This window comes from Pezoporus occidentalis, unplaced genomic scaffold (assembly GCF_034315485.1).
Source record: "Pezoporus occidentalis ecotype Australia unplaced genomic scaffold, CSIRO_AGI_Poc_V1 ctg85, whole genome shotgun sequence".
Taxonomy (NCBI): domain Eukaryota; kingdom Metazoa; phylum Chordata; class Aves; order Psittaciformes; family Psittacidae; genus Pezoporus; species Pezoporus occidentalis.
In genome coordinates this window covers 971598-987308 of record NW_026916212.1, presented here as the reverse complement: position 1 = coordinate 987308, position 15711 = coordinate 971598, and the positions used below count along the sequence as shown (strand labels likewise).

The window sequence follows — 15711 nt, the reverse complement described above, 5'->3', positions numbered from 1 at the left end:
TGTGTAAAATTTTTGTGTCTGACCCTGTCAAACTGTGCTGTCAAAATCAAGTGCTCTTGGCTGGCGTCTGGAGCAATGCAGAAACAGTCAAAACCCACATCATCGACAGGAATTTCATCACTTTTCTGCTTACAAACTTCTAAGCATTTTTTCAATTTTTCAGCAAAATTGAAGCTGAAACTTTAGTTAAGCTTTTTACAAAATGTCAACAGATTTTTAATATAAAAATAATCAGAATAGTCTTAAGAATGCAGTCTTCCCCCCCCCCCCCCCCCCGAACCAAAAGCTTTTCAGTCTTTCACAATATTACAGATTCTACTATAACACTCTGCTTTTGTACCACACATTTTTGGAAACTGTGTCATTGTAGGTTTTCCCACTGATCATCGTATTTAACTCTTTAATTTATAGTAATGTGCCTTCTTTCAGCATGAACACAGACCTATAGTGCTTCCAGGGCACTATAGTGTGTAGTGTATATAGTGTATAGAACTATTGTGTTCCAGGTACTATTGTTCAATTCCCTCTGAGAGAACAGGGCTCTTGCCAGTCTTCCTTGCTCAAATGAAGTTGCAATTGGTTTAAAAACAAAACAGACCTCCTGAAAGTACCACAGTGTGTTAGACTTGATTATCTTACTAGTGAACCAAGAACATGGATCCACTTTAGATAGTGCAACTAAATAGTATGTTAAAAAACATGTGAGAGATGTATCAAAGAATTGATGTCTTTGACTGGAGTGCACCATCGTGTCTGTGAAACAATGGGAAAGAATAGGGCCAAAAATACCAACACTGTAAATGTTGTGCCCAAGCTGGAGGGACTCCAGGCACTGGGGACACCAAGGCTTGGAAACCACCAAGCCCTCCCTGCCCTGCCGGTCCAACCGGGAGCGAGACACACACGCGCCGGGCCGGGCCAGCCACCCTGCCAGGTGGGCCCCCGAAGGCCTGTGCCTTTCCTCCCAGGTACTCATCCTCCGCACCGAGAAGATGGCGTCAGGCCCGAAGCTGCCAGAAAATGTTTCTGAACGCATGCCTGGCTCTTCCACGAGGCTTGACTTTCCGCAGTGCCAGCTGCGGACTAGCAGCAACCCTCTACCTCTAGCTTCCCCCCTTCCCCAGCTCTCTCCCCTTTACAACCCCTCCCCCTCCCTCCCCCTCCCTCTTTCCGCCCTCCTCTTCGCGTTTCTTGTCTGGGCGGAGGAGGTTTGGCCCTGCGACGCTGCCGTCTCTCAGCGGCTGCGGGGGGCGTAATGGCGGCGGCTCTCTCAATGTCAGCGGTACTGAGGCACTTTGTCGTGAGGAGTGGGGTTGCCGCTCCCCGCCTGTCGCCGGCCAGGTAACGGGCACCGCGGGCACTCCACCGGCAGCACCGCTGCTGCCAGGGGCCCGCTGGCGGCATTCCGGGACGAGCGGCAACGCTCCCGAGGAGGCCGGCCAGGGCCTAGGGCTTCGCGGCGGCCGCCTCGGGCGCTGGGCCGGGAGGGCCGCGTAGGGCTCCCGCCGCGAGCGGGGTCGCCCAGGTGGCCTGCGGGCGCAGGGCTGGGGCCTTCCTCCCGGGCTGAGCGTACTCGTCTGCGTCTGTTCTTGCTGTCTTCCTCGCTGTGACCACCCGCCCGGTGTCCTTCCCGGAGGTCGAGAGCTGGTCGAAGCGGCAGAGGAGCCTTTTTGTGCCTGGCGTAGCGGGCGGCGTTTATCTCGCTGCACGGAACCAGAGAGGACGATGGCTGCAATCATTGCCAGCACGGGTTTCCCAGGAATTTTCACCCTTTTGCCCTGTTCTGTATCCTGTATTTTTTCCTCTTCGTCTCCTCCCCAAGATGCGGGTTGTTTTTGGATTTTTTTGTTTGTTTGTTTTTGCGGTTTTGTTTTTTTTTTTTTCCAGGGGGTACGTAGCAGCTCTCGCTGATTCCTCGAAATAATGCTGGATATCGCTTTATAATTTTTAGTGGCACTTTGCTGTTTGTGTCTTTAATGCAGAGACCTGTATTGAAAGTCCAGTATGTGAACCAACCTCCAGCTGAAGATATGTGAATGTGTTTACTTCTGTGCATGTCACAGGACTTAAGTTTTTGTAGGACTCCCCTGTAGTCAGAATTCAAAATATGGTTTAATGCCATTAGCTATTATTTGGAAGATTTGTTTTTCCATTCTACTTATATCTTTACATACAAACATAAGTTAGGTCAAATAACTTCTAAAAATTTGTGGGGTCTTTATGCATATATACACATATACGTATATGCACATATCTAAATACAGAAAGAAAGCTGTATATACACATAATAAACAAAAAGAAGGACTATGGCCATACTATTTTTCCCACTATTATGCTCTGTCACATTGGATACTGCTGCTTCCTCCCTTTTAAAATTGGCACCTGCTTGACAGTGCTGAAGGTTAATCCTGCACCATAAAAATGTTTTGGAATTTGGGAATATGGATTTAGAAATTCCTCTATGCTAATGAAGAAACCTAGTGTTCATGTGGAAGGTGTCTGTCTGTCAAAGGAGTGTTGGTACTAGATGATCTTTATGGGCCCTTCCAAACCAAACCATGATTCTGTTTGACTGCTTGTTTCTGCACTTCTTTTAATCCTCTGTAGTGTTGACACAACTGTTGCCTGTGCCATGTCATAAACTGGATAAGTCAACTGATTCAGGTTAAAAATAAATTTATTTGTTTTAAACACTCTACCTTTTAAGCAATTATTCCAGAACAAATAGCAGGATGTAGCAGAGGTGGGAATGAACAGCATGGATATGTGATGTAGGGAGTTTTTAAATTGACATTTTTTCCAAGAAATTTCTTTTTTGAAATAGTGGCTTAGATTCCTTCCTTGCCACAGAAGGAGACAGAAGAATTAGTGTTTCTTAATATTTTCACTAAGAGGGAAGTTGAAGATCTTTGCCTGAAGGGATCTGGAACTTATGCTTCAAATCCCATAGGAGAGTAGTCTGATCATAATTCTTCAGGTTTCCTGAAAAGGCAGGGAAGAGCACTAGGAGTTTTTCTTATTTAAAGTTTTACACATCATCACTATTGTATGTTGGAAGAGTGAGAATAAAATTTTCGTTGGAACAAGGAGGAGATGTTTCAGAGTAAGATAGTTTTGGCAACGTGAAGGAGTGGTTAAGGCTGGCATTCATTGCATAGTTTCTGTAAAGTAATTCATTACTTCCTTGGTGAAGTAGGCACTGAAAGTTACATCGTCCCCATTCTCAGTTTCAGTTTTATATGAGAAATATTGTTAAGCAGCCCCTGTGGTCTCCCTGCTTGGAAGGGAGACTGAAGGTATATAGTGACAAAAAAAAGATCCAGGGTTCTAAATTTTAAATTCAAGCTATCTTCCTGCAGTTTACAGTGAGGAGATAAATGTAGAGGTGCATGGGAGAAGCTGTGTCTTTTGCTACTGTACTTTCTATTGCTTCTTGAAAGCAGCAGTTTGGTTTGTTTTCCTTTGTGGATACCTTCCTTATATACCATTTCTGTTTTACCAGAAATCTAGATGTTTCCAATATAATAAATTTCAGTACACAGGTACATTCCTCAAAGCTTGGCAGTATACAAGTCCTATTTCTAGCTTTAGTGTCTCACATCTCATTTTCTAAAAAGGGACAAAGGAGCTTCCCTACCTCATGGAATTGTGAATGGTCTTATAATGCAAACCATTTTCCAGTTATAATGATCAGCTACTATCGAAAAACCCATTTGTTTGAGAATCTAGTGGCTTGCAAGATACTTTGCAATTGGGTATGCGGATCCTGCAGTACTGGTTTTCTTTCAGAAAAAGTATTTTAACGGATACAGTTTGGTACAGGTGCCTTCTTTGTTACATCAAATTCAGAGTGTATTTAAAGTCTTTGTCTGTCTAATTTATTACTGGAGTAATTGGTGTATTTTTCGATCTGTAGAAAGAATGTTCTGTATCAGTTTGCTAGATGTATGTCTTAAATACAGGTGTTAGAATTACTAACAATAAAAGCTAATACTGTAATAAGTGATAGGGCAAGAGGTAACAGCCTCAAGCAGCACCAGGGGAGGTTTATATTGGATATTATAAAAAATTTCTTCACTGAAAGGGTGGTCAGGCATTATAACAGGCTGCCCAGAGAAGTTGTGGAACCACTGTCCCTGTAAGTGTTCAGAAAGTGTAGCCCTTGGTGATGTGTTTGTGTGGTAGACTTGGCAGTCCTGGTTCAAAGGTTGAGCTTGGTGATCTTAAAGGTCTTTTCCAACCTAGTTGATTTCTATGATTCTTTCATCACTTCAACACTGTGCTTTTGTTTACTGAGTTTTGTAGTAAGTTTTGGTCAAGTTTGATACAACTTGGTAAATTACAGTTTCATGTTATTTGCAAAATTTCATTATGGGAGTAGTATAGCTTATTGGTTGAACACTGTAGGACTAAAGTTTAAACCTTCAAGCAGTAGATTTATTTGCGGTGTTTTTGCAGGTACTTGCATGTGAAAATTCTGATAGTTCTACATTTTTCAGAATTTTAATTACAGAATAATATGGCTGCCCTCTAATTTTGAAAACAATTCTCGGGATCATTTTCCAATAGTCACAAGAAGGTTCTATTCTGATTACCATGATTTATGTTTGGCACTTACCAATATTATGACATCCCCTGATGCAAAGATTGGAATTATCAGTACGTGTTTAAGCACTTCAAAATATACAACCCCAAGCTGCTTGATTATTTTGAACTGGTTACTGGTAACACAACAAAGAGAACATGCAGCAACATTCCTCGTAACTTTATGAAGTTTTATGTGCCTAGTTTAAATCACTGAAGCAGTAGTTACTGATTCCATCATTACTCTGTCTGGTGGTGAGCCTAATAGATCATCAGCAGATGGCTAGAGCTGATACAGAAAGTAGAAGTGCCTCCTTGGCTTGGATCACAGTTTTGAAGCTTTCACACTGTAAAACGTGTCTGGGTTTCAGAAGCTTGAAATTATGTGGAACATTCTCTTCTGAATTTGACCTCTTCAGGAGGAAAGTTGTACCTTGTTTGTCTGTCTTACCAAATTACTTCAAGTTTTACATCTGAGTTATCTGCAGCCAAAATTTGATGAAGTGGTATGATTTAAGTAATATAATTGCATTTCTTTTGAATTGGAGGAAAGCAGAAGAGGGATTTTTAAATGTCTTTGTTGGGAAAGATGGCAGTGTCTCCTTGCATTAGAAAATAAGGGTAAGCTGGTTAAAGAAAACTTCAGACTAGTTTCTACTTAACTGGGATCAGCTGTCTGCTCCGAAACTGTTTATTATTTCGGAGTCCCTTTATTTCACAAGCTATTGCAGTCAGGACACAAAAATACTAACTTCTGTTGCAGAAGCAAAGTATTTTATGTGTGCAGGTGTGATACCTGGCCAGACAGTCCCTACATTTTGTGGTAATGGAATGTTCTTTCACTTTTCAGTGATAGATTATGGTTCTTCAAAATATATTACCTTCTTGTAATTCAGTTGTAAAGACTCTGAGCATGACAGCAAATGTTTTGCTAGTTCATAAATGAACTGAGGTTTATGAAAGCGAGTATTTTTGTCTAGTAGAAAGCCTGTTACTCAGTTCATGCTATATGTTCAAGAGAATGAGGAGACCATTCCTCATTCCAGTGGGGTACCATTTAGATCTTATTCTTCAGCTGTTATGCAAGGGTCCTCAGTAGAGAGAGGGGAAAGCTATTTTTGTGGGAAACCTAGGACTTACATAGAAGAAACGTGCTTTATTTTCTGTCTTGTGTTTTCATGAATAATAAAGAAAATGTTTCTTAACTTTCAAAAAAAGTTGTTTTTTTTTTAGGGGGGGTTGCCTTTTGGGAGCTGGGTTTTTTTGGGGTTTTTTGTTTGTTTTTTTTTGTTATTGGTGTTGAACTAGCTTGTGTTATGTGTTTGGATTTTGTTTGGTTTTGCTTTGTTTTGTTGTTTCCTTTTTCTTCAAAATAATGTTGGCCTTTTTAGTGCATGTTCATACTAAGGCATATATTAAAACTGGGTTTAGTAGACTTTCCAGATCTAGATCTGGGCAGACTAGAGAGTTACACAAAGATGTACAAAGCTCTGGCTGCATCTAGTTAATAGAAGCTCTATTAAATGCTAGCCAGTTTTCTCAGGTTTTGAACAAGCAGCATGTTGCAGCAGTTGTATTACTTATTATTTCATGTAGCAGTAATGCATGTCTGCTACTTACTCTCAAACACTGTGTGGGATAATGGTTGTTGATGTCAGGTTCAGACACTTTGTAAGCTTTGGTTTTCATTAATAAAAAAAAAATACAGTTCTCCAGCATTTAATTTTGACAAAATTAATTCCAGTGGCTACCTGCATCTGCAAATATTACTGGAAATAAAATTTGAAGGTAAGAGCAGGGGAAGAAGTTTTTTGAGGCCTTGCCTTTTGCTGTATAAGTGGTGTTTATACAAATAATTATTTTAATTATTTATAGAGGAAAAAGGACCTTTAAAATATATATTGAACTTGAATTTTACAGTTTTATCTTGAATATCAGTTTTGTTTTTAATGTATATCAGAGAAAGTACTGTGCATCAGACTCTTGCAACACAGCAGTCCAACTGTAAACTGAAATGCAGAATGAAAATCCAGGGAGATTTTTGGTCTCAAGATTGCGGTGGTGTGGAGGTTTGGAGCAGGCTCAAGGTGAGAGATGTGGAGAGACAAATGGACATAGTGAGGGGAGAAAAAGATTAAAAGCACTGCAACTTGTACAGTTAATGAGCTTAATTTTAAAAAAACAAGACTCCAGGCAGCAGTGAGTATTTGCCTGATCTTGCAGATGGCCTAACCCAGTATTCTGGGAAAAGTAGATGTTCCATACATCTAAGCATATAATTCATTTAAAACCTACTCCTTTTGACTCAGTCCACACTGTTCAAATAATAATTGTATAGATAAAAGAGGGTCTAGTAGCCAAATCTTGTATATTATCTGTGACTGAAAGCATCACTGGTGTTTATTTTTTGTAATCACATGTCCTTTGATGACTATCTGGTGTCTGACTGTTGAGAAGGAAGGTCCTCTTTCCCCAAAAGCTTCACATGTTTTGAGGGAGAGGAGGAGGTTTCTGGTGAGTAGGATGACTTGAGTCCTTTTGCAAGTACTTTGTTTATGATCTCAAAGTTGCTTATCCATCCTACTTGCTTCTGTCCTTTATTCTGACTGGTGTGTTGTTCATGGATATGCACCTTTATTATGAGGTCAAAGTGGCTCTGGTGAATCACATGGTGAATTCTGTCACTTTCAGTATTGGCCTAGCTGAAGAAGGTGATGGGTAGAAAGATGTGAAAGTAAGAGAAGCAGAAGGGCAAAAGAGGTTAGGAGAGACAAAGTTTGAGAACAGGCAAGGCAGAGATGTTCTGGAAATGGATGTTTTCCTAGTGTAATGAGGGAGAAGTAAGTTGCACAGGTGTTATGTCAGCAAAATATTCCCGATGAGGCTTCTTATATTGGTGTTCATTGTTTGACATATAACATGGAGCAAGTTACTTTAATTACATTTGGTTCCTTCACTTTTGGAATTAGAAACTTGAAGGGGGAGAAATCAAACCTTATCTTGCTTTTTCAGCAAGAGAAGGTTTCATAGAGACAAGCAGACAGATATTTAAAGTATGTTTGTATTGAAAGATAACTAGCAAATAAGGGATGTGCTTGTTTCTGCACTAGAACAGAGTTGAAAGCTCTTCTTACCAGCTCTGTGACAGCTAGTCATCATGGGCTCAGAACTGCAGGTCACTTACCTAAATTTGGTGTATCTTTAAAACAAGTATTGATACATGCCAGAATAACTTTCCCCTTAAATTTACTGATCTGAGATAATCTTCTCTCCACTTTGAAGATTTGAAGAGGAGTGGTGATATGAATAAAACCTCCAAACCCTACCAAACCAAAAAAAACCCAGATGCTAAACAACCCAAACAAAAAAGTCTTGAAAGGTAGAGGTGAAGTTTGTTGCCACTGGTATCCTAAAACAGAAGGACATAATACTTTCCTTCAGGGATTAAACAATTTAAAATAGTTTCTGACACTGGCTTTGAAAATGACACTTTGTTTTCAAAACAAAACCCCAAACTTTTTTTTTTCCAAGGCTTTCATGTTGGTATTTCCTAATGCCAAATATTTGGTATCTTGAAGTTTGAAAGGAATATATTTGTAGAACTTATTACAATGACTTCAAGCACGCTTTTTTGTCAAATAACTAAAGGAATTAATAGATTATGAAATGACATATGGATACATGGAGTATTCGAATGCCAGATGTCAACAGATAGAATTTCAAATCTATGTTAACAAAATAATAGAATTTGCTTTAGTGGTGGTGGTTTAAAATACCCTGTTCAGCAGGTTTAACTCATAGTGGAAAAATACTACTTTTTTGATTACAAAAATGACCTTAATGTTGCCTTAATGTAGGTTTGAGCATTATGACTCAATTAACCTTGTTATTCCATTATACAGCCCAACTTGATGCAATATTTATATATGATTGGAAAAGCCCAGAAGACGGTTGGGTTGGGTTGTATTTCTGACTGGTAGAAACTGTAACTTTCAAAGCTGTTCTTCACAAAAACGGTCACTGTCAAAATGTGCCAGTGAGGTGCAGCAAAGGTTAAATTCCAAAACCCCAAATAACTTGAGAATTTGATACTACCTCAGTAGCATGCTGCTTTGTCTTTCAATCACAACTAGACACAAGCAGAATTAGTGTCTGATTTTTTTTTTTTTTGGAACAAAATAAATGCCTGTTAAGCACATGGTGATGAATAGTGAGGATGGAAACACTAACTACAGTTAATATGGTTCATATTTTTAACTTTTGTCTGCATTCTCAATTTTGAATGTTATTTTTGCTGATGTCTTGGTATAACTTATTCTATGACAAATTACCTACATAGTATGGTAATCATGTCTCATCATCCCCAACCTTCTGACTGTTTATTTCAAATTTAAAGGCACTTGTGAACTTCTAGCGTGCTTGAAAACAGTGTTCGGCAGAAATTAAGGTAAATTTCTGGACATAAAAAGGACTGTTTCTGTCTGGGGTTGACATACAGTCTTGTTCCTAGTTACTATGTTGTATGTGATTCTTTGTGATGCAGGAAAATACCTGTTCCTAAATTTGGCAGTGTTTGTTCTTTGAGAGTAAGCCATGTCTATTTGCTTCTTTTTTTTTTAAGTTTTTTTTTAAGTTTTTGCCATAGGGCCTGAAATTAAATTCTATTGTGTTGAGAAAAACTAGAAATTAAAGATAATCCCATTTTGCCAGGCAGCTATTGATTTGTCTGCTGTTGGCCAAATTGTGTGTCATAGATGAAATTGTCTGCTGTAAGAGATTGAAATGCTGAGAGGCTTGCATAGTTAGCAGCAAAGCTTGAAACTACTCCCAGATAGTTCAGAAAAAAAAAAAACAGGTTTAAAAAATCTTATTTTATACTAACAGTTTCAGTAAATTTGTATAATTCTTAAGAGTTTATTGTGTTACATATTTTATCCATGTACATGTTTTCGTTCTCATGACAATACAGTGGATTTTTATAAGCTTTTCAAATTTTTGTGTAAGAATTGGATCTTGAATGTGTTACAAAGGATACCTCCAAACTGGTCTTTATTGTTTCTTGATAAAAGATACTGTTAAACGAGCAGGAGGCAAGCTGAACAGTTAACATTTCCGTCTTTATAATCATATTTCCATATTTCCTAAGAAACGAATGGCATATTTCTGAGCTTAAAGTACACTTATTCCCTCCTGGCAGTATAACAGTATGTTCAGGTACCATTTTGTTAAAAAGCCACTTTCTAGCTGCAGTAATTTCTGTCTAACTTAATCTTCCTTTGACCTGTGACTGATATAGAAGAAGTAAATTAAGTTCTGATTCCACTGGACAGACTGTAGGCAGCTAGAGAATGTGTGTGGGCAAACAATTCTTGCAGCTGCTTGTTCTTGGAGTGTTAATGTGGAAGATTTCATGAACAGCTTCTCTTCATCATTTTAAAAAAATCAGATTTGATGTATTTTATATAAAATATTTGAAGACCTATGTTTCATGCACATATTATGTGTAAATACTTCTGATGTCATCATTTGCTATCAGTCTAACAAAGTAATTTTCCACTAAATGTTAGTGATACCCTGTGTATTAAAGTCTAAACCAGAATTTTGTGGCAGAGGGTAACTGTTTAATTTTTCATCTATTTTATATATGTCAGTAGTTTTAAGTAGAGATTTTAGTGGATGTTATAACTGATGTTAATAATGTTCAGAAGTACCATCTTTAATTATAAAACCAGAGGAGTATTTTCTGGCTATTTAAAGACAAGAATAAACAAATGGCTTACCATTTTCAGTAGAACCGCTGTATTTTAAATGAAGGAAAAAATACAGAGCTCTTCATGCAGTAGCTTTGACTATTCTGCCCTGTTTTCAGGGAGTATTTGTGTTTGCTGTGTTATTCGAGTTACCTGAAGGGAAATTCTGCAGCAGTGATGTTTTGTCATATGTCAGTGTTGATTGTGCCTACCAGAGAAAGAGACAAATAATTGGGGTGCTGTTGCCTGAACTGGAATTGAAGAATAGGGTTAGCATTTATTGTATTGTATTAATTATTAATTAATTATTTGGCTGCTGGAGAGGGCCTCTTCATCAGGGACTGTAGTGATAGGACAAGGGGTAATGGACTGAAACAGGAGAAGTTCAGGTTAGATACAAGGAAGAAGTTCTTTACTGAGAGGGTGGTGAGGTGCTGGAATGGGTTGCCCAGGGAAGTTGTGAATGCTCCATCCCTGGCAGTGTTCAACGCCAGGTAGGACAGAGCCTTGGGTGACATGGTTTAGTGTGAGGTGTCCCTGCTCATGGCAGGGGGGGTTGGAACTAGATGATCTTAAGGTTCTTTCCAACCCTAACTATTCTATGATTCTGTGAATTTGAAGCGCAAGTTTTGCCTTAAGGGTTTATTCCACTTTAGAAAAGGGTGGGCAATAGCAGGGCTACTGTTCTCCTTTCAGAGAGCTAATAGCTGATCGGACTGTAAGAGTATAAAAAGAGACTAGTAGGAGGAAAGAATAATACTAGTGGAGGAGTCAGTGTGTAAGTAAGAGTACAAGCAAACACACAAATAGGGTAGCTGACAAGGTTATTTTTCTTCTTAAAGGTGAGTTCTCAAAAAATGTTCTTAAGATGTGTTTATGTTAATGCTGGTAAATGGAAAGAAAATTAAGAACAACAGGATTGGAACAACAAGGCACTCAAGCTTTCTTTTAAAGTAGACTTCATTTGAGTAGCTTGGGAGTTTCATTATATTACTCTTGTAACACTAAATAATCATCAATTTAAAGAATTGTTACAAGACTGCAGAGGCTGATAGAGTATTCTGTAGAAGAAAGAACTTTTATTTTCTCTTTTTTTCTCTGAACTAGTGCCATGTAATTGTTACTTGCACTTGAATATAAGTTTTGATGTGATAATTTTTTTTCAACTTCTGTTGAAGACACTTAGGTTGCTTACATTGCAGTAAGCATTTCTTTTAAGCTAAAGACAGATGAGTATTGTAGAAGCTAATTAGTCACACTGGTACCCACAACAAAATACCTGTGTAGTTAGTATCTTTTTAAAAGAGGTAAGATTTAAAATTTAACATTATAGAGAAACTACATAAAAGTAATTCCTGTGCTTTGGTTGCAGAGTAGTGAGGCTGAAAACAAGTGTTGATATACTGCATACACTGAGAAAAAAAATAATTTTATAGGGATTAATGACTAGCAAAGTGTCAGGGAGCTGCAAGGGCTGCTGCTCTTGAAGGTGGGGTAACCTGGGAGCTGTGGGTGAGCCCAGCAGAGACAGTGCCCTCACTGATTAAGCCGCAGCATCTATACATGAGGAAAGCTGGTTTCTGGTAATAAGGTCCATCAACAATCCCAGACATAGCAAAGTCATGAGAAAGCTCCGGGGTCCATCAGGGGAGTCCAGGAGCAAAACGAATTGGAGACAGGTTCAGGAACAATCTGCAGAGTGTGTCTGAAGTCCATGTAGGCAGCAGGGTCTGAACAGGACTGGAGTCATGTTGCAGCTGGGTGAGGGGTTTAGCCAGGCTCAGACACAGGAACCAGAGGCAGGGTTGGAGGCAGGTGCATTTAATGATGTTGCTGAGGCAGTGGTTGAAGACCCAGAGATGAGCTTAACTGGAGCTCCAGGACTGCAGGCGGGGGGTGTTCAGTGAATACTCTGGGTGAGGCTAGTCACAGCCATTAAGACCTGTTGGTACCCTTAGGTCCTACTGCATGGTCTGACAGGGTTTGTCTTCAGATTGTTAAAGGTGGAGCACAGTCTGACTTGAAAACTCAGTTTATATTGTTGTATGTAAGATGGCAACATTGGCATATGTTCTCTGCATATAACTCGATTAACTCAATAAGCAAAGATTTACTGAAATATCACTGGAGTTGTTCAACTCACAGGTGTATTAAGTTGAAGATATGTCAGGAAAGAAATGATGTGCATATGCAGAAGAAGTAAGAAATGGGCTGTGGTATGATTAAGGTGTGTGATATAATGGAGAGTAGTTAAGGTACCTGATAACTGGGATAGCAACAGTTCAAAGAGGAGGACAGAAGTTTGATGTCAGTAAGGAAATTGAAGAATAAGGAGGCTGAGATAAGGCAAAGTTGACGAAGGATGAAATAAAATGATACACAATTATACTAGCTGTATTTTCCCATTCTCATCTATAAAAATTGCTGAGAGCATACAGTTCTGAAAAGGGACCTGCTTCACATGCCATTTGTGAGGCATTTGGCTGTCTCTTAAGTGGCTTTTATGAAATACTACAAACAGAAATTAATAGATGGGTCTTAAATAAATTTTTTTCATAGCTGCACCACAAGCAAGGCTTACTAGCTGAACAGCTTCCCTGAATTCTGTGAACCATTATAAACCAAGATACAGTTTTCTAGTAACACTTCAAAAGGTTCTTTTGCACTCTAGTAGTTCACAGTTCGGTGTTTTTGAGTACATTAAATAAGAAAGAAGTACCTTTGTTTATATGCCGTGGTTTACAGACCTTCCTGTTACCTTAGATTATTAGAATAAGTATTACTTAAGCCTGTAAGTACAGTCAAATAGACTAAATCAAGAGGAAAGGATAAGAATAAAATACAGGAGTGTACTATGCCGTAAACCAGTTTGCAAACACAGAGGAATCTTTACTAATCTCTTTGTTAAATTTTACATTATTCAAAGGCTCTTGTTCAAAATGCATAAACTTCCCTAAGACAGAGGTGGGTTGTAGAACATTAGTTTCATTCCTCACAGTTTTGGAATTAAACCCTTTGACATTCGTTGTTCTTACTATAAAGAGAGCATAGTTTTTAGTTAGTGTCTAGTTGTATGAATTCCTGAATGTGTATGTGTGGGGAGAAGTTTGACATTTGGAAAGCACAAACAGAGCAAGTGTGTCACCTGTGTATTTTGTCTTTACTGCCTACATAACTTTTGCCCCTTCTTTTTAAACTTTATTGGGCTTTCTAACTAGATAATGTAAAAGTCAGTTGATAGCCTATATTGGCTATGCAGCGTTTCTCATATTATTTGCCTTTTGTCTGATTTGTCTACAGGAGTTTTCCACTGGTTCACAGAGAACCTGCTGTTCTCATATTGTGATCTGTGGATAATTTCTTAATACTAGGTCTTCTGGTTTGGAGAGTAGTATGAAATAAAATTGCGGATCAGCATCTGTACAGGCAGTAGTTCAGACTTCCTGTCACATGTCAGCAGTTGGGCAGCTTATAAGTCATGTATTCTATTGCTGTAAAAGTAGTATACCAGATCTCCTTTCACAATGAGTTTTATGATTTCTCCTACAAAAATACTTAAATAATTTTGGGTCATTTTATTCCTAACCTGTTAAGCTCCTCTCTCAGAAGTGTTTCTTGTGTGTTTGCTGAAATCTGGGAGAGATGACTGATAAACTTTTTTGACTCGTGCTCATGGGGGTCTAGAAGCACTGAAAAAAGACTTTTTCTCAGAAATTTAGTTGCAAATAATGGCTGAGTTTATGTCCAAGCACGTGGAGGAACAGCCAGGTATGAGCCTGGGACATTTAGAGAACTGTTTCGAGATGTGCAGTCCTCACTTGCCTGCATGCTGACTTGAATCCAAGCTAGCTCTGTGAATTTTTTGCCTGAACCGTTCCTTAGCTCAAACTGTTTTCATTGTGTATATGCTTGTGCCATGCACATACCCACCTAATTAATGGAGCTGTTGGAGCAAGTCTAGAGGAGAGCCACAAGGATGATCAGGGCCTGGAGCACCTCCCGTATGAAGATGGGCTGAGACAGTTGGGGCTGTTCAGCCTGGAGAAGAGAAGGCTGTGTGGGGACCTCATAGCAGCCTTCCAGTATCTGAAGGGGGCCTACAAGGACGCTAGAGAGGGACTCTTCATTAGGGACTGTAGTGGTAATACAAGGGATAATGGATTCAAACTGAAACAAGGAAGTTCAGGTTAGATATAAGGAAGAAGTTCTTTCCTGTTAGGGTGGTGAGGCACTGGAATGGGTTGCCCAAGGAAGCTGTGAATGCTCCATCCCTGGCAGTGTTCAAGGCCAGGCTGGACAGAGCCTTGGGTGATATAGTTCAGTGTGAGGTGTCCCTGCTCATTGCAGGAGTGTTGGCACTGGATGATCTTAAGGTTCTTTCCAACTCTAACTATTCTATGATTCTATTTCTGAATTTCAGGTAAATTTAACATCTAGCTTTGAAGATGTTCACTAAGTTATAAGCCACAAGTCAAATGCTTAAAATTATTTTCATGGTTATTCAGTACATTTGTATGACCATTGCTTCTTTTCGTATCACAGATTTGCCTAGCAGAAAAACAAAGTCAGTTCCTGCCCTGTTTTCCAAACACACACCTGGAAAAAAAAAATCCAAGTATTTTTTGCATATAAACTTTTTAGCAAGTAGAAGCAGTGTTTATGTATTTCTATTTCAATTTTGTTTGGTTTTTGCTGCTTAATACAGAAATGTCAACAGTTTAGATTAAATAAATTGATATTCGTTTCATCCATTCAGAAACACAATTTACTGTGTTCATAATTTAAGATCATTTTGTAGGGAAAAGAAAAATCATGATGTGCCATTATTGTCTGAGAATGGAGAAGTTGCTTTTCCTCCAAACCCAAAAGTTACTCGTGCAATTCATACTACAAAATAGAACTACATGGTCTCCACAGGCAATGTTTGGCATTATAGTAGTAAATGTATCCTGGTAAAAATAAAATACCATTGATTCTGTTAAGTCTTTATAACTTTTAATTACAGTAGTGAATCTAATACCAAGGTAGTATTATACCACTCTATTTAAGTTAATCTTTAACAAGTTCAACTTTACAAGCTGTCTTTATAAAAATGCATTATATTGGAGCTGAATACTATGTACTGTATTTGACATCATAGAACAGACAGTCATTAATGTCTGTATTTTATGTGAGAACATAATCCTGATTTGTTTCTTGTCTGCTTAATTGCAGTGTGAGACTAGGTTAGATGCTATGGAAGTTCTGAGCTGGCAGTGTTTTTTTGTGCTTTTAGTTCAGAATTTAATGTCTTTATGGTGTCTGTATCCTATGAACCTTATATCTGATAAATGCCATAATATTAAAAGAGGCTGGTTTTCTAAGAATGTTTATCTGT

The 15711-nt window shown here is 38.7% G+C and overlaps 1 protein-coding gene across 1 annotated transcript in view; it reads left to right on the top strand.

Annotated features, from left to right (window-relative positions):
* Positions 1–1186: 1186 nt before the first annotated feature.
* NDUFS4 (NADH:ubiquinone oxidoreductase subunit S4) overlaps positions 1187–15711 on the top strand; it is a 47741-nt gene continuing 33216 nt past the window's right edge. The window contains exon 1 of the mRNA XM_062604327.1: positions 1187–1341. Coding sequence (XP_062460311.1) covers positions 1256–1341 — 86 coding nt within the window. The 5' untranslated portion in view covers positions 1187–1255. The remainder of the gene's footprint in view (positions 1342–15711) is intronic.